This window comes from Diutina rugosa (genome assembly GCF_008704595.1).
Source record: "Diutina rugosa strain CBS 613 chromosome Unknown scaffold12_size278768, whole genome shotgun sequence".
Taxonomy (NCBI): Eukaryota; Fungi; Ascomycota; class Pichiomycetes; order Serinales; family Debaryomycetaceae; genus Diutina; species Diutina rugosa.
Window position 1 is genome coordinate 56,537 of NW_022995132.1, and position 25,310 is coordinate 81,846.

The window sequence follows — 25,310 nt, forward strand, 5'->3', positions numbered from 1 at the left end:
CACGGCTACTGGAATTCCAAACCCAAGTGTGAATTACACTATTCTTCTTGACGATCTCCTATTTCTCCTGAACAACTCAATATGGTTTACCGGTAAGGGCAATCTGAAAAGTTCTACATTACTTCTCGATTTCGTGGGTGTCGGAATTAATTGTCGACACCGGCAGCATTACCTATAACAACTCCTCAAGCTCACACGACACTTGCCCGCAAACGTCGTGGAGAAATTTGAGCTTCTGACTGTCAACTGGACACGGTAAGCGCTCGGTATTAAAATCGAAATCACTCATAAAGCGCTCGATCTGAGCCATTAACTCCACGCACGCCCCATATAATTGACTCGCGGTTTGGTATTGGTCTCGCGGCTCCTCCATACAATCGGCATCAGTGCGGAACTCTTCCGACACTGACGCAATTTTCCGGCATTGAATATCTGCTATGGGGGCAGAGCACCATTGAGGGGGTGGTTGTCGGGGGCCATAGTCAACGCCGTCATCATAGACGGGCGGGAAAAACGCTTGTAAAGTTCCGGTAATAGTTCTCGACATCTTGTGGCGACCAGGACAAGTAACCTGGTACATTTGCTTCCGTTTTGCACGAATTGACATCGGAGGTTAGTTGGGACTGGAAAGGTTTAAGCAGTATAGTATTAATACTGTGTAGGTTCAATAACCAGGTAGGAACGGTAGCGACGCTCGCAACGGGGTGATTTCCCCTGATCAGTGAGGCATCTCGTGCATAGTTGAACGATAACTGCGAGATGGCAAATGATCCATAAGGATCAGGAGTAGGTCTATGAAATGCAAGTTTTACTAAATAGATACCATTAGTTATGGCATATACTTCGATATTGACCCTAGACGAAGGTAACACCCTCCCCAAGGATACCCCACTTTCGTCCTCATGTCAACCCGAAGAGTCTTCAAAAATGAAGAGATTCAAACAAGTGAATTCTCTATAGTTAATCCAATAATTGAAAAACGTTTAGTGATGCTATAAATACCTCCTTACTTACTCCTACTGCTGCTGATGCTGCTGGTAGAGTTCCTCGGCCATTTCGTCGACTTCGCGGACCAGCCACGCCACAAACTCGCCATCCTCGTCAGCTTTCTCAAACACCACCTTATCCCGCGTCACTTTTTCGTAGCGGGCCTTGATTTCCACTGCTAACGCGTCCAACGTCACGTCCTTCACTTGGTCACTGATCAACCACGTACACACGTCGTCCATCCAGATCTTGTCGTAGATGTAGTAGACGTCGTGGAAGCGGAACAACTCCTTTGCCGCTAGAAGCACGCGAATCAAAAGCCGCTTACCTCCAGAAAGGGTCGCGTTGACGTCTTGCCACGCTCGCATCGCCATATCATAATTGCGATGGTATGGGTAACTTAAGGCTCGCCGGATCCCAGTAATCACCACTGCTTCAAAAAAATCAGCATTATTGTCGACAACGAGCTGTGAGTCCAAATCAGCTATCTGTGGGGTCAATTTACCCACCGTCCACGCCGACTCCACCAGTAAGTCCCCTTGCTGGCCTCTAAGCTCGTAAAAGTAGCCAAACAAAAACAGACACACAAACCCCCATATCGGAGTGACGTTATCGACAAGGTACGTCTTTCTGGGAAGCTTCATCATTAGTTCCTGCTCCTTTTCAGTGAACTCTACCGCCACTGGTCCCGGACCAAACTGCAGGCGCCATTCGCGGAGCTCTTTTGTTGAGGGAGCTTCCCATTTGAGGATATCGGCGTACACTTTATCGTCGTCAGCTGGGCTATAGTGTTTCTGGGCGATATAGTCACCGGCGTAGATCTCAAGGTCAAACTTAACGTTCTCCTTGATAAGCCGTTCGAGGATACGGTCAGGCGCTGGAGTACCTTCAGGATCACCCAATTCATTGATATCATTGCCATTGACCACCGACACACCCACCATCTCGTGGTAGAGGTTATTGAACCCGTACTTGCAATCGGGAGCGAGCGGCAAGGGGGTGTCCTCAGCCACTTTCTGGTCCACTTCCCAGTCATGAGCATTACCGTCAGCCTCAATTTGTTTGACATCAGTGTTATCAACGTCAAGTTCTTCGATCAAGGGCTTCTTGGGGTTGCTTTGGTCGTTTTCGGTAGTGGTCACTGTACGCGCTAAGAGCTTAGCCTGGAGGTCCAAGTCGGGGAAGAACTGGCCCTTAACCGCTTTGGGAAGCTTCACGTGGACGACGTTGCCCTCACTGCCAATTTTAGCCTCACTGCGCTCGTCGTCGTCCACCACTTCGTGAGGGAACCGGAGGCGCAAATAGTAGGGGGGCATCGAGAACACGAAAAGCGGGCCCTCCACCACCATCTCAACATTCGTCAGCAGCAACCGGATGTGTTTGAGCTCGATATCGACGTACACGAACTCGTCATCCTGGCGGAGACTGAATTTGGGGGTTAACATCCAGTGATGGTCATCGCGCGCACTGGAAGGAGACCTATTCTTGAATCGGACTATTCACCATAATTATGACCGAGGCGTGCTGTGGAGGCACCGGATGTGCTAACCAAGAAGGATGTGGCACCGCCAAAGCACCGAGGATGGCTCGCCGCAAGTTTATCGGCAAGCTGGGGGCGAATGTCGATGCCTCGGCGGGGGCAGTGGTACTGGCTAAGAAGGCTCAAGTGGGACGAGTGATGAACCAAGTGCCCGACGATATTCTCCACGACGAAGAACTCAACCAGGCAATCAAGCTTCTACCCTCAAATTACAACTTTGAGATCCACAAGACGGTGTGGAACATCCGCAAACAGGGGGCGAAGAGAGTGGGGCTCCAGATGCCCGAGGGTTTACTCATCTATTCATTGGTGATTACCGATATTCTCGAACAGTTCTGCCAGTGTGAAGTGGTGGTGATGGGCGACGTCAGTTATGGGGCCTGCTGCATTGATGATTATACTGCTCGCGCTTTAGGGTGTGACTTTATCGTCCACTACGCCCACCTGTGTCTTGTACCCATCGACGTCACTGCCATTAAAGTGCTCTATGTGTTTGTCACCATTGCCATCGACGAAACCCACTTGGCCAAGACGTTACAGCGCAATTTCCCTGCCAATACTAAGTTGGCGATCTTTGGGACCATCCAGTTTAACCCCACCATTCACGCCACCAAGAACCGGTTGGAGACTGACCCTGACCACCCGTTATTCTTGACTCCGCCTCAGACGCGTCCATTGTCTAAGGGGGAAGTCCTTGGGTGCACATCGCTTAGACTCGACCCTAAGGAGTTTGCTGCTCAAGTATACGTTGGTGATGGTCGGTTCCACTTGGAGAGTTCGATGATCCACAACCCCGACGTGCCTGCGTACCGTTACGATCCTTATAACCGTAAGTTCACCCAGGAGTTCTACAACCAGGACGAGCTTAGTGCCGTACGTCGTGATGCCATTGCTGCTGCGCAAAAGGCAAAGAAGATCGGGGTGATTTTGGGTGCTTTAGGCCGTCAAGGTAATCCACAAACGCTTAGTCGGTTAGAAGGCCACTTACAGCAGCGTGGGGTGCAGGTGGTCAAGATCATTTTGCTGGAGATCTTCCCGCAAAAGCTCGCGATGTTTGACGATGTCGATGCCTTTATCCAAGTGGCGTGTCCCCGTTTGTCTATTGACTGGGGGTACGCGTTCCACAAGCCTCTTTTGACCCCTTACGAAGCGATGGTGATGATGGAGGAGGACGTGATGTGGACCGGCAGCCACTACCCGATGGACTACTACGCCAAGGACGGCTACGGGCGGGGCCAGGTGCCCGACCACACGGCGTTAGCCCACTAAATCCGGTTTTGGTCGCACTGTAGGGTCGACGACGTCGCGAGCCGCAGGGTCAGGACGGCACCACTCCCGGAGCCACCGCCGGTAGAGATCGGTGTCGGTGTCCTCGCTGGCAGAGGAAGCAATCACTGCTGGAGGCCGCATCGCCTGTGACGGCAGCATTCCGTCGAACTTGGCTCTGATTTTGGCCGCAGGACGTCTCCAGTGGCGTGGTTGAAGTTTGGTCATTTGGTCACGGTCAAACACCACTTCGGGGAAGCGGGTGTTGTTGTCGTCGATAGCAATCCCGTAGTTCTCAATGTACATACGAGCGTCGGCGGTATCGGCAAAACCAAGCGTACGGGAAATACAGCTCAAACGTACTCGTTTATACGACGCCAACGACGCCATGGCTCTGAGCCCGTGGTAGCGAATGATATCGAAATAGCCTTCTAATAGACACGCAGCAAGTACAGGAACTCGAGGACCGTAAACGGTCTCAAAGAACCACTGGTAGGTGTCAAGAGTAATGCCGATATCGGTTGTAGGCTCAACATCGTGGAGAGCAACAAACCACCGGAGCTCAAGCGCCAGTTGCACGTAGTCGTGGTTCTGAATGGCTAAAGGGGTGAGTATCACTTCGTCGTCAACCTCCAGATCAAAATTGGTGAGCAAATAGTACCCGTAGAATTCAGGAGAGATCGCGGCGTTACCATCAGCATCAGCCATGTGCCAGTATACTCTAGACAATAAGCGCAAACGACGTCTGAACATGCCAAGCTGACGGTGACGAGTAGCAGCGGGAGTCACGGGGAGCATGTGGTGCATCAGCCAGAGGTGGAAGCGGAGCACCCGCTCGCAACAGTACACGGTGTCGGGGGAGTACACTCGCTGCCAGGCGAAGTCTTGCATCACCAGGCCAAAGGCATTCCAAAGGTAGCGGTAGGAGCGAGGGAGGAAAGTGGCCACACAGTTGACGAGGTAGTCGACGGTGAGCTTAAGTACCCAGGGAGGTCTCACGTCCAGCGGGAGAGGTACCGAGTCAGCGACAACGGGGACGATTTTCACGGCGGCGTAGCGGCCTACGACTCCCGTAGTGTGGTCAAGCTCCCATGGCTCCACTTGTTTTGCTGCAAACCGTTGGATACGTTCAAGTGGAGGGCACATATCGATACACGTCCCTTGGAAGGTGGAATTGGCGGTGTAGTTAAGCCCCTCCATTGTCATGATCCGCTCCTCTACCACTCTCATCCATTTGAGCTGGTCAAGAAGCTTTTCTGCCTGGAGTGGCGAGTGGTCGTCCAGTTGTTGGAACTTGGCTTCGAGGGAAAGCACGGCATCCTGGTTTTGTTGATCCCAGGGGTGGACGTAGGCTTTGGGCGTTTGAAGCTGCCACCGCTCCACTTGAGGCCACGGCAGTGTCATTATGTTAGAGTTGACATCATGGGAGGGTTTGCTCCCGGGTATAAGTTCACCCCCTGCTCTGCTGCTATTCCTTCCTCTGCTATGCAATTCCAGCAAAGGATAGAATTCCACCTGGTTAGAGCAATGTTACGCAAACTTTCGACACATTCCAGGTTATCCAAGGTAATAATAGCTAGTTTCACTAAGCTTGAGTAATTCAATATGGGGACTCATGAAGTTGGCTCAGACATCAGTTGACGACGCTGACAATTTCGACGACCCCCTTCAAATATGCTCTGCCAACGTCAATTCATCAACCAAAACATTCGGGCACCTCTGCCAACAAATACAACAACAGTGTGCCCTAGATCAGCATTATGTTCGAATATACTCATTCTCACAAAACGTTCTTCGTCCAGCAAAATTCAGCGACTCCCAATCAACTAATCACACAGTTGCAATTTATTTTCAAAGGCATAGTCGCTCGTTAACAGCAATTTTCTGGTAAATTATCCTGTTGTAGTCATTATTATCACGACGCGTGCGGCTGATGTTAACGCGCCATGGAGGGTACTGATCTGGAGCTTGTCGACCGCTACGTCCAGAGCAAGCACGACGGCAGCGACGAAGACATCGATGCTCTTCTCGACGAGGTCGACGACGACGTGATGGCTCGTCACCGGGAACGGCGCATTGCCGAGCTCCAGCGCCAGTTCAAAGCGGTGGACTCTGCGGCGGCATCGGGGAGGCTCACCACTTATACTGACGAGAAACCGGTAATGGAGCTTGCCGCACTGTCACCTAAATGTCTCATCCACTTTTTACTGCCTCAATTCGCCCGATGTCAGACGATGCTGGCGCTTTTGGAGCGTGTGGCGGCGACCCATCCTGACGTCGACGTGGCCCAGATCGATGCCGCGTCGGCGCCGTTTCTTGTCACTCGTTTAGGGGTGAAAGTGTTACCGTTGGTGGTGGGCTACATCCAGGGTAAGGAGCGGTGCCGATTGGTCGGGTTTGACACCGGTACTAACCCTGGCGACTCGCTAAGCTACCAGGAGCTCGAGGCCTACTTGGTGCGGTGGGGCATGGTGACTCGCTCCAGTGTGCGGAAAGTGACTCGCGCCCGTGATGCCAACTCCGGCGACGACGATAGCGATAGCGGGCTCGATATGTGAGCTTAAACGCGTGGTAATCTAGATGGGAATGTGGTTATTAATTACGTGAGGGGGTCATGAAGGAATTGAGCTACAGCCGACAGGTGAGCCAGTACCACACGCGCCGCCAGCCGGAAGGGCGCTCTTTCTCTTCCATTTCGGCAATGAGGCCGCGGTACGGGGCAAACGGGTCTTCGGCGGGGGTGGGGGCGGGCTGGGACAACAGACGGCGGTGTTGGAGCACGGAATCGCCGATCATTGCGGCGGGAACGGCCTGTAACGAGTGGTCGGGGTGAGGCTAGTCTCAACGAGGTTATGCGGGAAGCAACCACCGCGACTGCGAAAAATCGACCCATCGTCGCTTCCCTTGCCTTGCTATGGTGGGATCACCATTGAGCGTCTCCAATTGCCTAGCGGGCTTAAATCACCGAGTTGACTAATACTTGTACATATAATGCGCCCATATCTAGCAGTAGAGTAAGTGTAAATGTATCAGGCAATGCTGGCGGAAATTGTGGGGTCAGCGGTATGGGGCCATCAATGATTAATGACCGCTATGGCACGATCACTGCGACCGACTCTGTGTTTACCTTCAAACTGAACATTCAGTTGAGACAAGCAATCGAAGCTAAAACATCGTCATCGTTGTCAATATCGCAATGATTGAGTTTGATGAATTCTAGCGGATACTGTTTACCTCGCTTCAGCTAATTGTTTGTCATCGTACTATAGCTACCAAAAAACGAGCACTACTCAGACTTCGAATAATCTTATTGTTTTGATTCCATTTAGGTCTGTCACTGTTGTTCAGATATCGAGAGATCAGTTTCACACCCCGCAGTCTACACCATACGTCTATCAGAATAAATCATTGTACACCTATCACACATCTAATCTAGTTCTATCGTTCATTTGTTCTACAGTATCATATGCCTATCGTTCAGTCATGACGCCTCCCATAGGGAAAGCGTCGTCGGGGTATCGGAGTATTCGTGGTCATCGTCAGTCTTCATCGTGGTAGATCTTGTCGAATATCCTTCGTTCGAGGCCAGTGTCGTCGTCGTCGGCGTTAAGCGGGAATGCAATGTACACGTACGCCAGCACCAACGCCGCGGTGCCCAACGCGCTCCACCAGAACACCTGCCACTTCTTGGGCACCACGTACACCGTGACGAGGCGCCAGATCTGGAGCACCATCCAATAGCCGGTGGAGACGGCGGCGCCTTGCTTCGCCAGCAGCGTGAACAGGGTGAACAGGATGGGGTCGTGGGCGAGCTTGTTAAGCTGCCGTAGGTTGGGGTTGGGAGGGGTCTCCACCACGATGGGCATGGCACTGAGAGAGAGAGGGTGGAACTGTCTGGGCCGGCGCCGGCGGGGTTGATATGCTAGAGACGACCCCTGGCCACGAGCCCGGGTACTAGACGAAAAGTAATCGCCGGCGCCTAATGCCTTACTACTGTTTTACGCAATAAGCCTCCTCGCAAGGGGGGCTCGCAATTCACACATTTAAAGCAATCGCGGTTAATGTGTATACGTATTATAGTGGCAGTTGAACAATCGTCATTAGCCTCGTAACCTGCTGTCGTCGGCCTTTGGCCATCATCTGACAAATACGCGTTACTTGGTAGGTCCCCTAATTTGTTTATCGGGATCTGTTTTGTGATTCCGGGGGCGATTCGGGACCGTCGGCACTAGCTCCCTAATACCGCCGTTTTTTTTTTCAAGAAAGCTCCACGTGATGCCGAATGCCTGACGGTTTAACTGTCACTCGAGGCTAGAAGCGGAAGCGGAAGCAGAAGCAGAAAACCAGTGCGGGAATTTCCTCCCCGGCTCCGTCAGGCAAAATTTGGGTCCCGAAGGTCCCCCACACCGGCCACACCGGCCACCCCGGCCACACCGGCCACACCGGCGACTTGAATCATTAAGCATTAGCCGGTATCCGGCGTGACCGATCACAGTAGTGACCGGACTGTAAACGATCATTACTCAGAAGGCAATGATTTGATTGAAAATAAAGCCACGATAAACACTCATGATTTTTGTGTGTTTGTTGCCTTGATCTGTCAATCGTGCTTTTTTCTTAGACTCCTAAAGCGGGGTCATAAAGTTACACACGTAAACTCCACAAGACTATCTCAGTCAGATTTAAAGTTAGCTCTAATTGTATCGTAAGTTTCATCTATTATACATTCCTCTAATCTTCACGGACGAGGGCCAGCATGCTCTCTCTAGCCTTTTGCACCATCAACAAGTCGGCCAATACCAACGCCGTCATCGTCTCGACGATGGGCACGGCTCTGGGAGTGACGGAGGGGTCGTGGCGACCGCGGGCGGCCAATACCCCGTCGGCACCGTCGTAGGAAGCAGTGGGCTGTTCCTGAGAGATGGTAGCCGCCAGCTTAAACGCCACGCTAAAGTAGATATCTTCCCCGTTGGAAATACCCCCTTGGACACCACCCAGGTTATTAGTCTTGGTCTTCAATCTTTGGCTAGCTTCGTCAAATACGAACGGGTCGTTATGTTGAGAACCGGGGATGGCGGTACCGGCGAAACCCGAGCCAAACTCGAACCCTTTAGTCGCGGGCAATGACAACATCGCGTGGGCTAATTGCGCTTCCAACTTATCGAAACAGGGCTCACCAAGGCCAATGGGACAGTTTCTCACCACACACGTCACCACACCACCAATAGAGTCCTTAGCATCCCGGTACTGTTCGATGACTTTGGTCATTTGGTCCAGCACCAGCAGGTCGGGGCATCTGATAGGGCCGGCGTCGTCCACTTGTTCTCTGGTGATAGTCTTAAGCAACTGTTGGAACTCGGGCAGCTGGGGATCACGGTTCATCAGCACGGGGCCAATCAGCGACACAAACGCCACGATCTCGACGCCGTTGGCGAGTCTAAGGATCTTCTCCGCCACGGCGCCGGCAGCGACGCGGCCAATAGTCTCTCTGGCCAGCGATCTACCGCCACCGGAAGCCAGTTTGCGCCCGTATTTTTGGATATAGGTCCAGTCGGCGTGCGATGGTCTGGGGTACAAATCGGTCTCGGAGTAGTCATGAGGGCGGTGGTCCTCGTTGCGGACGATCATGCCGATGGGCAGCCCCAAAGTGTATCCGTTTTCGGTACCCAGTTGGATTTCAACTCTGTCCTTTTCGTTTCTGGGCGTCGACAACTTCAGCTGGCCGGGACGTCTGCGTGTGAGCTGGGGCTGGATATCGTCCTCGGTGAGCTTCATCCCGGGGGGGACGCCGTCAACAATACACCCGACGGACTTGCAGTGGGATTCTCCGTAGGTGGTGACGCGGAAAAGCGTGCCAAACGACGACATGGTGCTTTTTCTTTAGGGGATTAAAGGGTTAGGTTTGGTTTCATGTGGAGTGAAAAATTCGCGTGGTGCGCCCCCGGTGGGGGAGACCTGGTCGTGAGTCATCGACGCTGATATGGGGTGATCTGGAAAGTGGACGGGTTGAGATTCAGAGGTGATCTGGTGATTTTTCATGTTTGTGATCGACTAAAATGCATATGGCTAACAAGTTCGGTGAATTTACTATTGTTTAAGGGGGGTTAGTGGAGGTGGAAATGCGACGCCGGTTCCGGCCCGATACTTTTCCAATAGTGAAAAGTGGGTACCAGAATCGAAAAAGTGGTAATGTCACCACACTATATAAGTATTGATATATGTGTGTTTACAATGATGTGCACAAACTATGTGATAAAGCAGTTAATGACAGAACCAAACATGCCAGTTGAATCTGTTCGGTTCCATTAAGCCGTTCCCAAATTTTTCAAATTCGGGCGTGTAGCTCAGTTGGTAGAGCGTTCGCTTAGCATGCGAAAGGTCTTGGGTTCGATTCCCAACTCGTCCATTCTTTTTGCCTCCTCTCCTATTGTCCTCTTAAAATTCACTGTCTTCACTTTTTCTTTCATCTATAATGTACCATTTAATGCTATAATCATAACCCCAACCGGACCCGTTCCTCCCTAGTCAACCGCAAATTGGTTGGATGATGCTTTAAAAGCTGCTGGACGTGAGCTTTCTCCTTAACCAACGCCTTATCACACTCACGGAAGAAATCAGGATCGCTGTCCTTGAATAGACGGAGCTTAGTATCGCTGCCCCTGAGCTTAGCAATGGCAGCACGGATGCGAAGAAGCCACTGGGCCCCGCGTTTATCGGTTTCTTCCAACTCCATGAAGTAGTACTCGTCAATGATTTCGTCATTGGTCTTAGCAGCAAACCCCACGGGCTGTTGTACTGAAGGAGGAGTTTGAGGAGGTGCGGTTGGACGCATAGGAAGGGGGGGAGGTAGGTCACGCTCAATCTCATTACCTTGAAGGTGTTGAGGCTTTTTTGGTTTGAGTGGTGTACCTTTTAATGCCGATGGTTTAGGCGGTTTTACCGGGGTGTCCAAGTCGATCAAATCGACGTCTTGAGGGTCAGGTGTCGCTGGAGGATGAGACTGAGGCTGAGGATTGGATACAGGGTAGCTGATCCCATCATGGATAAACTCAGTCTCGCCACGTCTGCGAGCTCTCAGTTCACCCACAGCTTTATTATGGTTGCCAACCATGCGAGAAACCTCTTTGAAGATGCGATCATCGTCAACATCAGACAACAGGTGTTCGACAAACCGGATGTAGATGGCCGAGATCTGTGTGGGGAACTGTTTGGCAGCATCGACGTAGGCTTCAAGGTCGTGCTCACCCAGATCACCAATACATATAAATGATTTCTGGTCAAAGTCGCTGATGATCTGTTCGAGGGAGTGGCGCTTACGCAGCATGCTGGGCTCCATAAGCAGAGCGATGATATTGCCAGTGTATTGCTTCAAGTGGAACGACCCTGGTGGGAGTTGAGTGCGATCAAAGTACTCCTGAATAATGGGGAGCAACTGCCATGGCAGGTTCAGCACGTAGTGGAACGAGCAATTTGAGCCAAACCGACGGTACCACTCAATCATCAGATCAAGTCTCCAATCATCCAAGTTGCCACAGAGTACTCGTCGTAAAAGCTCGCGTTTATCGCCGACTACACCCGTCATCTTAATGGTGTCGTCAATATCACTAATCACGCCCAAAGTGCTCCAGTCGTTAGCGACGATCCACGGTTCCTGAAAAGCAAATATCCTTTGATCGTTAGTCGCTTCCACACGAATAATCAGGGGTGGGTACGGTACCAGCACCGTGGCCTTAAAGTGGCCATTGCCATCGGTTTCCAACGTGATCTGCTTCACCTCGTCTTCAGGATTGACACTACCAATCGTCACTTCGAGCGTGGCACCAGCAATCAGCCGCGCCATGAAGTCAGCGAGCCGTTGCTTGATGATATCGTCAGTCTCCGAGTATGTGGTCAGCAGCAGCGATACCAGCGCCGCATCGCTATCACTGCCATAGTTCTGGTCCAAATCAGGTAAGGCGGGGCTGTTACTTTTGATCACTTGGCGGGCAAGCGACACTAAGAGCCGGTTTTTGCGACTCATGGTGCCGGGACTCAGCACCCACCCGTGGACGTGGACGTCGTAAGTGTGGGGTCGGCGGTCGTTATCGTAGACATTGGCTCGAGTATAAGTCGGAAATAAGATGATTTGAGTGGTTGGTGGTAAGATAAGCCGGCCAAAGTTATCGTATTGCGGTGCGGAAACTGGAGCCGTGAGACTCGATACCGTCGTCGAAAGTTTCGGCAAGTACTGGTCTCGGGTCTGTCGAGCAATGCCTAGAAGTCTCAGCCGCCTCAGATTGGGGTTGTCCATCAGTTTCGGCTGGGGCGGCGGCGGGGGAAGGGTACGGGGCTTGCGAAGGGCGCGATAATCCCGGTAGATGTCGACGAGGAGCCACGGGCGTTTGGGATGGGGGTAGGGACCGGCGGAGTCACGTTTGAGAAGCTTGTTGAGCAAGAACCCCAGCGCCTTGCGTAGTAATTGCTGTCGTTTACCCACTTTGACGGAGATGGAAAGGTGAGGGTGGTTGCGGCACGGGTGCGGCGCCGCCGGCTACAAAGTGGCCACCCACAAAGCGAGGGCAACCCAGCCTTTATCAAAATCACCTAGACGCAAAGTAGTTGAGATATGGTATGGTCATGGTGTTGGTAGCTGCCAAGACAATCGAAACCATGTTTGTCTTAATCTGTTTATCAATATAGGGGTAGAGGCTCGCATGGGTGATATTTAGGCACACGGCGCCAACCCCGGATAAAATGCCGGCCGATAAGCTTATTACGGACGGCGATTGAGACGATGGCCTTTTTTTGTGATCAGAGCCGCTGTGCTGGTTGGGGGAGGGGGTGGTGGACACAGGGGCGGCTTCTGGCGGGTTGTATAGGGGGAAGTCTGGTGTGCAACCCCGACGGAAATTACTGTGGCGGATGCCCCTTCCCAAATAGGCAGTGGAACGACGAGGGTGCCATTTGCCCGTCGACGCCGCCCCTAATCGACCGCTGTTGGCGTCCGCCTTGCCACCACGTACCCCACCTTTTAGCTGACGCTGAAACACGAGCCTGGCAACCATATCTACCGACAATCGTTCTGTTTAGGATAGGTCAGCGGGGACGGGCGGTCGGGGGACGGCCAGCGACTAGCGCCGAGCCGGATAATTTATTTGGCTTTGGGGTACATTTGGCGCCGGCAAGGGGCTGCGGGAAATTTCCCGGGTTGTTTACTTGCTTATCGACACCCATCTACGGCGTTTAGTGCTTGTTCAATTCCAGGTTGCACCAAAATAATCTCATATTTATAAATATATATCATGGCGCGGACTCGAACCTTAGGGGGGTTGGTCCCCGCTACCGACACTAAATCACCAGTCAGCAGCCCTCCCCCTCGCTGACAGTTTGGTAGCAACCCGGGCCCGTCACGGAGATAGCGTGGCATCTTAGTCGTAGTCAGCGACGCCCCCTGCCGTATAATCATTCCGCGCTCTATTGTCTCCCTGGTCGCGGATGACGTTCGCTTCTTTTTTTTTTTTTTCTATTATTCTCTTTCAGTGATGGTAGTCACATGCTAGCGCCGGTAAACTCCACCGGGGTTTACGTGGGCGACACGGGACGAGGGCAGGGGCAGCAGCCTCTCTCTGGATGTCGTGGGGGTGGGTCTAGGGATGTCCTGCACCAATGTACAAGGCCCCCATCTTTCCTTGAAGTTTAATATGGTGCTAGACGTTGCTGCGTACAGCTTAGAAACAGACGCCGCAGACACCGGGCCATCTAAGGTTTCTAGTGACACCTGGCGACGACAGAGAGGGGAGTAAGTGGAGGGGTCGGGGCGAAGGGCCAGGGCTTCCCGAAACAGAGAACTGAGAGCATGCCTCAGAAGTTGGACTAGAAGGTGTTTACTAGAGATTCTAGTATAAGCAGGGATGGTTGTTGTTCGAGGGGAACCGTGATTCCGTGTTTGGCCAGCCTCGCCTTCGCCCTTTTATTGATGGCGCCCGGCGGGTGCCCCGCACGCGCCGTATCGGGGATGTCCCCACGTCGTGCCCGCTGCGCAGAGTAGTGCCTACCCCACGTTCCCCGGGCGCCTAACACTCGCGGGGGGTTTCCTCCGTAGACTACTTCAACAAACCGTCAGGGCTCCTATTATGTCAAACTAAGGGAAATGCCAGTGGTTTCCCCCGCAATAGCCTTTCGTCACACAAAGAGACGACACGGGGGTAAAAACCTTCCCCCCGCGTCCGCCGACGCCACTCAAGATCGAGCGCCCCCCTGTACCAGGCGGAGCTGCCACTGGCAACCGCCGAAGAGTCAGGTGGTGGTCGTCGCCGGCGGCGGCTGTCACCCTGACGGAGGGGCTTGCTTGGTTCTTCTACCCCTCATATAAGATTGCGGGGTGCATTTGCCCAATCGAGCCTTGGAGCGAAAAAATAAACCCTGGGCGCCTGGCGACAAATATAACTGCCACACCCAGCTGCGGCAAGGGTGGTTTGGCCACTCATGGGTACCCAGAAGAAGTACATCTGCGCCTTCTGCGCCAGAGCCTTCACCCGCCTGGAGCACAAGCAGCGCCACGAGCGCTCCCACACCAACGAGAAACCCTTCCACTGCCTCCGATGTACCCTGAGCTTCGTCCGCCGTGACCTTTTGCAGCGCCATTGCCGCACCGTCCATAACATCCACCTGATCCCCCGCGACGACCCCGGGGTGGTGGCGCCGCTGCTGCTGCTGCTGCTGGCGATGTCGTCCCTGGCGCTGGCGCCGCTGGCGGCACCGGCACTTGCGGGGATGAACGACGCTACCACCACGGCGGCGTCACCGCCACTAGCCACCACTATCGGCGCCCCGCGAGCAGCGCCCATCGCCCCCAATAGCGCTCACCAAGCCAACGGCACCCCCGACTCGCACGGCCCTAGCCTAGGCCGCCACGACCCCGACGCCTCCACCTCGACCGCCCACCAATCCTCGTCGTCGTCTCAATCTTCAAACTCGCCCCACGACTTGATTTTCTTGCTCAGCATCACCCGCAAGCTCGACGCCATCGTCGACGGCGCCAGCGACGACGGCGCCGCCCTGGTCAACGACGCCTTTCTCATCGGCTACACCCACTTGGTCAATGCCACCACTACTTACCCAGTATTCGACAAGATAATGACCGATTTGGTCAACTATCTCCACCTGTACAACCAGCACAAGGAACTGGTGATCCCCGTGAAAGTGGGGCTTATCTGCGGCGTGTGTCTGCTTGGCTTTGTCATCAACCACCAGTGGGAGCGGCTGGTGGAGCTCTTCGCCAAACTGTGGCGTCTCCTCGTCGACCAGACGGTGCCCAACTATAACGTGAGCAATAACCTTTTGGACCAGATCGATATCCTCACCAACTTGTTTGTGTTGGCCTACGTTTACCTAGACCATAATATCAGCGCCAGGGGAGACGTGGGAGTGCTGCAGCAGGTGCTCTTGGACTATCTCGACGATATCCTGGCGATCATCGTCCAGAACCTTGGCGACGACCTGACCCTCGTCGATTTGAACCTCGAGTTGTTCTGGGGGATATACATGCTTCTCTCGCAGAACTTGGTGCTGCTGCCGCCTAAATGCTATGGGTTTGTCCTCGATAAGCCTGTAGTGAGAGGGTGGCACTCGCTCACGGATATCATGACCCAGCTGCTGCGGCTGTGTCTCACACCCCCGCCGCCCCTGGCGAAACCGGCCCCTGACGACTACTGGCGGCTGATCGTGGTGTTGACGTTGAAAAACGAGTTGAAGAAGTTCGCGCTGTCCGAGGACTACGCCATCTTCCAGCTGAAGAACTCTCTCCACAACCTGATCATCCTTATTAATAAGAGCTTTAGCGTCGGCTGGGAAGGCGTGCCGGAGGGGGCAGCGCTGCTGGGGGTGCTGCCGCGGCTGCTGATTCTGCACCACCCGTTGGAGCTGAGGCTGGGGCCAAAACTCTTCGCTTTATTCAAGAAAAACTGCATCATCAACGCCCCACCAAAGTTCCACGAGTTGCTCAACAACTACCTCTTGGTACCAGCAAGATTTTACCATTGGGAGCTTTTTGCCGTCACTTTGAATGAGATTAATATCGATTTTCCCATCCACCCCCACTTGGGAGCAGCGCTCGCCCACCCGGAACTGCTGGCGCAACAGCTCCACTGCCTGTTGTACCAGTTCTTCAACTTCCGCCAGCACGCCGTCGACATCAACAACAACTTGCTGATCATCTCATTTCCGATAATCTTCCTCGCCAATTTTGTGAATTTGGGCCTCTTCTCCCTCGCCCACTACCACCACAACCAGCTTTTGCGGGTCAACGTCGTCATCTTCGAGTGGTACGTGGTGCTGATCAAGATCCTCTTGTTCATGTGGCAGGAGCCGGCGGTGTTCGACGACAACTACATATTGCAGCTGCTCGTGTACTTGTTGCTCGACAACAAGCAGCCATTGCTCTCCCGGATCGGCGCCGCCACGCCGCTGGCGCTGGCGCCAGCGGCCTCGGCCGCCCACGAACCGTTCCAATTTAACCACAAATGGTTCTGCGTGCTTAAATTGAAATTGGACGCCGTTTTCGATACTTGGCTTGAATTTGCTCAAGTAGCCGTCGACGGCCAGGCGGTGGTAGCGCTTAAACGAGCCGTCCACGCCGCTGTGGATAACTTAGTGGCGCTGGAAATGGCCCGCCAGGCTCCCCCCGAATGGCGGGTCCCGTCGTCGTCGTCCACTCACGCCCAAACCGCTGCTAACAACCAAAACGCGCCTCACCTCCTGTTGACTCACCTTACCGACCGCAGACTGAACCTGATCACGTTGGGGATGCTCCAACACCAGCCGTTAGGCGCTAATGGCGCTAACGGCACTGGCGCTGGCGACAACTCGCCGCTCTTAACCAACTCCGGTGCCGCCTACAACTCGTTCGTGCGCCAGGGGAGCGCCCTGCTGCTGTCGCTGCGCCACAGCCTGACAGTGGGGTTGCCCCAGCTGAGGCTCCTGCTGCTGCTGCTGTATCTGAACTACACGCCCCTGCTCATGCCGGTGGCCCCTGGCAGGGACTTGGTGTTACCGCCGATCCTTCCCAAGACCACCAACGAGTCCAAGGAGATGAAACCGTTGATCCCCGGCCGGAGATAGTGTACATACCGTTCGTAATTATTTATATCATGTTAATGCGTTTGGTAACTTTCCAATTGAGACAGGGATTTTTCACTCTAAACTGACCAGTGAGCGACACTATAGAGTGTTTTCAGTGTCTATCCCAGGGTAGGTTAAGGAGGAACGATCACACTACCGTTAGTCTCGGAGCCGGCGCATGCCGGGCATGTCACTATTTGACAGCTCCGTCGGCACAATGTACACGTACGTCATCGGGGTGGGGGGACCATACTTCTTGGTATTGAAGATGGTCTATAGATCGTTGACTATAATGTCAGATCGATCATCTCTAATAAATATCCATCGCCTGTTTCATTAGTTAATAGTTCATCCTCACTAATACTCCGGTATATTGGTACCCCGTTTCCCTTACTAAATATTCCCTCAAACAAAAAACCGCAAATCATGTGGTTACGCAGCCCGTGCCGATAACGCGGACCACTGCGATTACCCGTCATCAGCCCCGTCCGCAAATTGATTATTTTCCCTTACGTTTATCCCGATGATCAAAACCTGGGCTTCATTAACGTGGCTACTAGCTTCCGTCGCCACCGTGGCTGCGTACCAGGTGGCGCTTGCCCCCGACTTTGGCGGCCACTGCGTCTACATCAGTGGCAGTGACCACAGCTTCATCCAGGTGAATCGCGCCGGCCAGAAAGGCCCGTTTGCCGCCGTGGTGTTCCGCCAGGACTTCGCTGACCAGTTGGGTCTCGATTACAACCAGTACATGCTCGATTACGCTGCTGGTAACGTCGAACAGTACTTGGGCCCTGCGGGCAAATTTAAATACACCACCGAGCTGGACCAGTTTGCCCCCACTTTTAACGATATCATTACCTCTGATGTTAACAATGTCGAGATTCCCATCACGGAACTGCTGCACTGGTGTGTGTTTGTGGGCCCCTTAGATGGCGGCCTCGAAGTGAAAGTGCGCAACCCCTGGGGCTACTTGGCGGCGTGGGAGTACCAGCTGATCCCCATCTTCTGGGCCCGGTGGGTGATGTACGTCGTCGCCCTCGCCGTCTACATCAACGCTCAGCGGTACTACCCGAAGCCGCTGCTGATCTCCTACGGCGCCATCAAATATATCCTCATTCCGTCTTTTATCGGTATGGCCTTTAATATCGGCGTCATGTACATCCGCAACGTGTTCTGGCTCCCGCTTGCCATTACTCCCCTCGTGCTGAATCTCGAGTGGTTAGTAGTGGGGTTATTCTCTTTATGGCACCGCTACTGCTGGTGGCTTGTCGCCTTAGGGTGGGGTACCCTTTATACTAGTACCGATATCCCCGGCCAAACCACGGCCAAGGGCTTCACGGTGGCCCAGGCCTTGGTGTTCCTCATCCAGCTGCCGTGGGTGTACGACTTCGCCCAGCTCCGCATGCTTGTCGAGTTCCACCACCGCGAGTTGATTGCCGGCCACTCTTTCTACGACTTCACGCGGTTTTTGGACTACTTCCTCGCCTCCATCGCCACGTTCTTGTTTGCTAAGAGCTACTGGGACACGAGAAACCAGGTGGTCGTCCCCAAGGTCGACGCCGGCGCCCAGGTGCTGTTCCTGATGTCGGTGGTGCTCGTGGTGTTGGCGATGTTCCAGACGGTGTTTGGCATCCTAAACTACTTGGGCATCTTGTCGGTGTCGCAAGCGTACTTGCAGGTGATCACTGAAAGAAGCAACGGCTACACCATGTTCCAGATTCTCCGCTTCTTCGAGGACTTCCCCACTTTCCTCGAGTTGCTTGTGATATACGTGCTTTGGGTGCGTCCTAACCGCGGGTTGTTGGCCACTAAGGCCATGGCTTGATTTTACACATTTAAACCGCTTTAATACACATGAACTATACATAATAACCAAGAAGTAAGGATGTTCAATTTACCTCTACCTCGTATTCCCTACGCACAACTATATGGCATTACTTCCGGAGACTTCCGCAGTGGCACCTGCAATGCATTAGTCTGCATTTTGGAGCCAGCGCATGTATGGCTCCGTCTTAATAAGCGGAAGCCGATACCATGCATATTTCAAAAGGGCATTGTTTGTTTACTGTAATTCCTACGATGGAGTTACGATGAATGGTGCTGGCCATATTTTCTCGGACGAATTTCAAAATGCATAGTTTTTACTGAATTCGCCCATGTAGGAAACAACTATTTGAGAGTCTGAAGGTTACCATTTGTAGGCTGCATGTCAAGCAAACCCCGTCTGATGATGCTATAGCAAGAGGAATCATCATAGGTCGGTTGGAAGTGCCAAGTTTCAAAGGGTAAGGTTGACGGTGTAGTGATAGAAATACAATTGAATTTCCACAATTACTAGATAGAAACAGCACTGAAAGTCGTCATTCAATTTGCACCCATATTAACATCGTCCTGCGCACTTCTCATTGCAGTCCAATATACCTCAAATCATGCTTCCTTCCCAGCCTTCACATCACAACTTCTCGGGTTGTACACTACCATTTAGTTGAATTGAATTGTACACTACCTGTAAGACTGGTCGGTTTAACACCAAGCAATTTCCTTAACATGGGGCCGGCCATGGCACTTTCTAGTGACAATTGACGAGCGTAAGAACAACACTAACTATCTCAGAAATGGATGATTGCATCTAGCAAATTTTTGAGTTGTCAAGCTGTGGAGAGGTAGGTTTACAGCTGAGATAACATTTCATACCGATCCACCAACTTTTTGTAGCCTCGTGTGAGTTCCCCGTCCAATCGCGGGAATTTTCGCACACAATCTGTAGCTTGAGGCGTAACAATCACGGCATACTTTGCGGGAAAAAAGCCAATATAACGTGATTACGGCATTATTAAGGAGTTGTAGTGCTGAAATTTGCAAAAAGAATGCGCAAACCCGGAATCGAACCGGGGGCCCAACGATGGCAACGTTGGATTTTACCACTAAACCATTTGCGCTTGTTGAATTTTCAAGTTTTAAAACATGTCTACATGTTAACAGGTGAGTTGACAGATTCTGATCTTTCCCCTCGAAGAAGCCTGAATTATGGTAAGTTTGTGCAATCACGACATTCTGCATGCCTCAATTGGTGCTCTGCATGGGTGTACTGCGTTTTGTGTCACGTACTATCGTAGACATATGCTCCGTAATCATAGTTGTAAATGTCGTCTAAAAATCTATAATATTCATGCATTATGTACTGTCGTTGTTCGACGAGATGTCGTAGTCACCTTGCTTACACAACTCAGCGAAAATCCCGCCCTTTTCAAGCAAGTTTTTCGGAGTATCAAACTCCTTCACCTCGCCGTGATCCAACAGCAAAATCTTATCACTGTCCATAACGGTGTCAAGCCGGTGAGCAATAGTGATGATTGTTTTGTCAGCAAACTGGGAGCGAATCGTCTGCTGAATGATGCGATCTGTTTCGACGTCGACACTGGCAGTGGCTTCGTCCAACACGAGAATCTTCAGCGTGTTGGCCTTCATCTTCAAAATGACCCGCGCCAATGAGATGAGCTGACGTTGTCCATGACTGAAATTGTTGCCGCCTTCGCTGACCATGTGCAACAACTTGTCATCAAGCTGTTCTACCACTGGTTTCAAATGGGCAAGTTCCAAAGCTCGCCAGATCTCGTCATCAGTGTAGTAGCCAAAGGGATCAAGATTGTGACGAACAGTGCCAGCCACAAGTTGGGAATCCTGAGGGATAATGGCAAGTCGATGACGTAACGTATCGAGGCGAAGGTCAGCGATACACGAGTCGTCAATGCTGATAGACCCACCGGTAGCTTCTAAGATACGGAAAATCGCAAGCAGAAGCGAAGACTTACCAGCACCAGTGCGGCCAACAACCCCAATCTTCTCTCCGGCGCCAATCTTGAGGGTGACGTCGCGGAGAACAAGATCCAACTCGGGGCGGTAACGAGTCAGGTAGTGGTCAAACGCCACCGTACCGGACTCGGGCCAGGTGAGACGTGCTTGCTCGCCGTCTCTCGGCTCCAGCGGCAATTGTGCGTATTCCAAACACCGTTCCACTGCCACCACGTTGGTCTCGACCTCAGCCAGCATTCTCACCACAAGCTTTAAGGAAGTGGTCACCTGAAGCGCATAGGTCATGACAAACCCTGCCATTGCCGGCAGCAACGGGTGAGCTGTCAAGGTCGTGGCAATGGCAAGTCCCGTAGCACAAAGCACCGCCATCAGACCAATCACTTGGAGGCGGAAGTAGAGCCAACGGTTAATCAGGCGAAGCATGTATACTGCTTTGATGTTGAAGTCGATATTGGCGTAGTTGATGAAGCGGAAGCGGTCCATCTGACCGTAGGCACAAATGGTATCTCTACCGGTAAGCAGCTCACCAAGATGGGCGTAGATGGGCAGTCGCAGCACCGATACTAGCCGTTTAAGCTCACGCAGCAGCAGCACGTACTGGACTTCGTAGTATAAGTAGATTACCAGTAATACCACAATGGCGATGATATAGGCGGGCATCGCTACCCCCACCACGCCGAGAGTAAACACAGTCACCACAAGCCGGCGAATAAATCCCAGCATCGTCTGCGGGATCCCCAGATCGATCTTACCCACGTCCAGGGTGAACCGGTTCATGATTCTGCCTATGGGATTCAGCTCAAAGAACTGCATCGGCAGGTATAACACCCCTTGCATCATATCGTGGTGGATCGTACGCAGAGCCCGGATGAAAAGCCCCACTTGGGCAAGCACCAGCAGCGCAAGTTGCAGCACCACCAGCCCCACGCCAAGGGCAGCGTAACCGGCGAGGAAGTGGACGATATTACCGTTGTTACCTTGTCTTTGGTTACGGTCAGTCCAATCTTTAAGCCAATAATTCAGGGCCACGGAAAGGATCTGAGCTCCCACCACGATAATGAACCATACAATGGTTCCGGTGAAACCACAGGCACGGGCATAGGCCATGTACACCCCCCACTTCACTTTGCCCTTAGCACTTTTCTCCACCAGTGGCACGTCAGTAGTAGAAATGAGACGAGCTAACGGGTCCCATCGGAACAGTTCCACCAGAGCTCGTCTCAGTACTTGGATCTTATTCAGATCAGGCAGTCCTGGCAGCGACGGCGTAAGTGTCAGGCTCAGACTGGGTGGAGGGGGCGACAGGTACTCGCCGACAAGCTGGCTAATCAACGGAGTATCCAGCGAGCTCAGGTCGCGGGCCCTCGTTTCCACTAATTTACCATTGTCGAGGAGACTTACTTTATCAGCATAGGGCAAGACCAGAAGAGCATTGGTGGCCATGATAATTGTTCTCCCTTTAAGCAAGCCCATGACGACTTCGTCGATGATCCGTTTGCCAACATGGCTATCGACTGCCAGCAATACATCGTCCAATAAGTAGACATCAGCACAGGCATAGACGGCTCGGGCAAGCGCAAGCCGAGCCTTTTGACCACCCAGCAACAGCACCCCTTTTTCACCGACCTGAGTAGCGTCGCCATCGGGTAAATGGACTAAATCAGGTTCAAGTTGACACGCTCTAAGAACCAGTCTATAGTAGTCTTCATCAAATCGGTGGCCAAACAAAATATTCTCTTTGACCAGAGCGTTCATGATCCATGGCAGCTGAGCGCAATAAGCAATTTTGCCATACACTCTCACCTTCAGTTCGGGGGAAGCATCCATAAGCCCCAAGATTGCCAGCAAAAGTGACAGTTTTCCCAGGCCAACTCGACCCACAATACAGTGGAGGGAGCCGGAAGTGGTTGCAAAATTGATATCAAACAATACGGGCTTTTCTCTCGACCAACCGAAAGTGCCGTTATTGATCAGTACTGCCACCTGCTTAGTTCCCAGTTCAGATACTGCCGTCGACGTCTCTCTTTGGGAGAAAAACTTATTGAGACGTTGTACTGTCACCGCGGCTTCAACAGCAGCAGTGAGGACTCCAGGGATTTGCAAAAGCGGCGAGCTAAGTAAGTTGAAAAGCACCAACGATGGGAACACGATATCCGGTGTGAGAGGCTGCTTTTCAACGTAGGTGAAGGTGGCAAACAGCACAAACAGCACGAGGAAAGGGATCAAATTCCAGATAAACGACACCCCTTGCCATACTAAACGGATATGACGCAAGTTAGCTAATTCTTCCTGATTACGCACTTCGTCAATCTCGTCGCCCAGCGGTTGTTCCCAGGCGAAAAGCTTAATCAGTTTGATACTCAGAAGCAAGTCGTTAATCAACTTGGTACGTTTGTCTTTGATCTTCATTTGCTTCTTGGAGAGCAGCCGAGTGTACTTCACCACCACCAGGTTAAACGGAACAAGCACGGCGAGAGTTCCCACCCCTGCTAAGGTAGCAGTACCGCCTAATAATGGCCACAACAGAGCCACACAAAGGGCGATATCGGTGGGGGCAAGAATCAACGCCAGCATGTCCATGACGAAGTTCTGAAGGCGGTTGACGTCAATCAGCATCAAATTGATGATATCCCCCAGCGCCAGCAATTCATTACCATCACTTTTATCAAGTTTCAACGCCTTATCGTAGATATTGGCAGTAAGAGCCAGCCGCACGTCTAGCCCTAATTTGAGGTTCTTCATGAAGTACTCATTAAACACAAACGTTTGGAAAAAGGTAAGAGCAAACATTGCGATGCACACGAGCACCCCGTAGATAAATGGATGGCCACCATCGAAAAAGGCGATGAGTAAACGAAGCAATTGAGGCTGGACAAAGTTTAAGAGCTTTGACACAAGCTCAAATGCGAACAGAATGAGTGCAGTGATACCAAATGCTTTCATAAGAACCACGACAAATTGCCAATCGCTTTTGCCTGACTGGAAAAGCTTACGGAACTGACTACCTGTGTCACGACAACTAAGGCTTTCCGGCGAGTAATTAGGTAATTCGGCTTTGTTAAGCAGTTGCAGTTTGTACAGCGCCAGGATCATCGGGTTCATCCAGCAAAAAGTGAGACGGTCGACCAAATTAGGGAGTTGCAATAATGGTCGAAGCGCATCGTTATTAGCATAGTCAAGCACAAGCTGAGACAGCGGCCGCCACCAGTAGTACTCTAATGAGAAGATAAGCATTGACGCCACCACGAGGCCAAACATATACCGCGGATAAACGTCATTAAATAGCGGTAAGTGAGTGAGCTGCTGGTAGGCCATTGCCGTCTCCAACACCGTTATCAGCGGCCAAAACACTAACAAAACGTCTCGAGGGATCACCAGCACCACCGGTTCAATAATATGTATGGGAGTAAGCACCAATAGTATCACTAACGACACTGACGGGACAAGCTTAAACCAAAGCACTCCCACGCCCACCACCATCGCCACACGGATGTAGAACACTAGCCCCAAATTCTTTGCCACCAACCGACCGTGGAGCTGACGATGAGCAAGGCGGTAGCCGTCGTAAAGCGCCCACACGCCACACACGACCACCACCACCTCAAGCCAGTGGAGCAAGAAACACTGATTGAACGCGTTCGACCCGTCGTCAGCAAGCGGGTGCCATAGCTGGGTAATGTCCCAGTGACAGCGTACCATCGAAATGTTGATTTAGACGCCCCGTATCGTGGATAGATATACGACTATTCGTCCCTAGGGTGGCGCGAGACTCAGATGGCAAATACGCTCTCAGGTGCGCGGCTCGAACCCTCGCCCCATCTTTCCAGCCACAAAAGGGAAATTGAGGTAGATAGGGTTTAACAAATTGACCATGATAAATTGATTGATAAAATTGAAAAATAAAAAAAAAATTAATCAGCGTATATTGATAAAGATAAATTGTGACTGTTGAATACTTGAACAAAAGATTATCTTCACCATCTCGTAAATTTCCGAGAAATTTGATATAATTGAAAAAATGATGATATGATTTAGTAGGTCGACTTCAATTCCTCAGTGGTGCCTCCACAGTAGAAGCAACAGATACAAAGGCATTTGGTACAGTAGTAGTTGCGGACACCACAGCTATGGCACCGGTAGCGCTGGCCGGGAGCTAAGGCGTGGTAGCCGATGTCGCACCGACAGTGGCCACAGGGGATGATGGTGTTGACCCAGTCAGTCATGAAGATTCCATGACGACATTCCTATATATATATCGTTTTTTTCAAACGGGTTCTGCTACACAACCTGATGCTTGGGCTTTCCCAATCTGGCCCAGCCATCAATAGCTACACCTCACAATTATTTCACCATGTTTCCCCAGATTTTACACGGTCACGTGATGTGTCACGTGCTACAACCCATCCATCAAAATTCAACAGCCGCAGCGGCTCCGGTTGCCCGAACAGAGATTTTCCACTGCCTCGTTTTGCTATGCCCCAGGAAATTTTCCTCATCTCCAAGCCCTGTAATTGCGGCGAGGGCCAGAGCACACACACACAAAAAAAAAGAAATAAAGCAATCGCTATCTCTGTGCCAATTGCTACTCCTATGTACAAGCTACCCC

General features: G+C 52.1%; 10 protein-coding genes across 10 annotated transcripts; 4 read left to right on the forward strand and 6 right to left on the reverse strand. All coding sequences in view use genetic code 12, as the record gives it.

Moving 5' to 3' along the window:
* Window positions 1-1,016: 1,016 nt before the first annotated feature.
* DIURU_002637 (Hsp90 cochaperone) lies at window positions 1,017-2,432 on the reverse strand (the record flags this gene model as incomplete). The annotated part of the gene is made up of 1 exon (XM_034155310.1): window positions 1,017-2,432. One exon carries the CDS (start codon window positions 2,430-2,432, stop codon window positions 1,017-1,019), a length of 1,416 nt encoding a protein of 471 aa, XP_034012489.1.
* Window positions 2,433-2,497: 65 nt separating this feature from the next.
* Window positions 2,498-3,704, forward strand: DIURU_002638 (2-(3-amino-3-carboxypropyl)histidine synthase; the record flags this gene model as incomplete). The annotated part of the gene is made up of 2 exons (XM_034155311.1): window positions 2,498-3,612; window positions 3,695-3,704. 2 exons carry the CDS (start codon window positions 2,498-2,500, stop codon window positions 3,702-3,704), a joined length of 1,125 nt encoding a protein of 374 aa, XP_034012490.1.
* Window positions 3,705-3,784: 80 nt separating this feature from the next.
* On the reverse strand, window positions 3,785-5,197 carry DIURU_002639 (uncharacterized protein; the record flags this gene model as incomplete). The annotated part of the gene is made up of 1 exon (XM_034155312.1): window positions 3,785-5,197. The coding sequence occupies one exon, from the start codon at window positions 5,195-5,197 to the stop codon at window positions 3,785-3,787; it is 1,413 nt and encodes a 470-aa protein (XP_034012491.1).
* A 542-nt stretch (window positions 5,198-5,739) lies between these two features.
* On the forward strand, window positions 5,740-6,351 carry DIURU_002640 (uncharacterized protein; the record flags this gene model as incomplete). Its single annotated transcript, XM_034155314.1, has 1 exon — window positions 5,740-6,351. The coding sequence occupies one exon, from the start codon at window positions 5,740-5,742 to the stop codon at window positions 6,349-6,351; it is 612 nt and encodes a 203-aa protein (XP_034012492.1).
* A 981-nt stretch (window positions 6,352-7,332) lies between these two features.
* On the reverse strand, window positions 7,333-7,659 carry DIURU_002641 (uncharacterized protein; the record flags this gene model as incomplete). Its single annotated transcript, XM_034155315.1, has 1 exon — window positions 7,333-7,659. The coding sequence occupies one exon, from the start codon at window positions 7,657-7,659 to the stop codon at window positions 7,333-7,335; it is 327 nt and encodes a 108-aa protein (XP_034012493.1).
* An 865-nt stretch (window positions 7,660-8,524) lies between these two features.
* ARO2 (bifunctional chorismate synthase/riboflavin reductase [NAD(P)H]) lies at window positions 8,525-9,661 on the reverse strand (the record flags this gene model as incomplete). Its single annotated transcript, XM_034155316.1, has 1 exon — window positions 8,525-9,661. One exon carries the CDS (start codon window positions 9,659-9,661, stop codon window positions 8,525-8,527), a length of 1,137 nt encoding a protein of 378 aa, XP_034012494.1.
* A 625-nt stretch (window positions 9,662-10,286) lies between these two features.
* On the reverse strand, window positions 10,287-12,083 carry DIURU_002643 (phosphatidate phosphatase; the record flags this gene model as incomplete). The annotated part of the gene is made up of 1 exon (XM_034155317.1): window positions 10,287-12,083. The coding sequence occupies one exon, from the start codon at window positions 12,081-12,083 to the stop codon at window positions 10,287-10,289; it is 1,797 nt and encodes a 598-aa protein (XP_034012495.1).
* A 2,462-nt stretch (window positions 12,084-14,545) lies between these two features.
* On the forward strand, window positions 14,546-16,891 carry TRY5 (Try5p; the record flags this gene model as incomplete). Its single annotated transcript, XM_034155318.1, has 1 exon — window positions 14,546-16,891. The coding sequence occupies one exon, from the start codon at window positions 14,546-14,548 to the stop codon at window positions 16,889-16,891; it is 2,346 nt and encodes a 781-aa protein (XP_034012496.1).
* A 523-nt stretch (window positions 16,892-17,414) lies between these two features.
* Window positions 17,415-18,716, forward strand: DIURU_002645 (uncharacterized protein; the record flags this gene model as incomplete). The annotated part of the gene is made up of 1 exon (XM_034155319.1): window positions 17,415-18,716. The coding sequence occupies one exon, from the start codon at window positions 17,415-17,417 to the stop codon at window positions 18,714-18,716; it is 1,302 nt and encodes a 433-aa protein (XP_034012497.1).
* A 1,349-nt stretch (window positions 18,717-20,065) lies between these two features.
* Window positions 20,066-24,403, reverse strand: DIURU_002646 (ATP-binding cassette bilirubin transporter; the record flags this gene model as incomplete). The annotated part of the gene is made up of 1 exon (XM_034155320.1): window positions 20,066-24,403. One exon carries the CDS (start codon window positions 24,401-24,403, stop codon window positions 20,066-20,068), a length of 4,338 nt encoding a protein of 1,445 aa, XP_034012498.1.
* Between the last annotated feature and the right edge of the window lie 907 nt (window positions 24,404-25,310).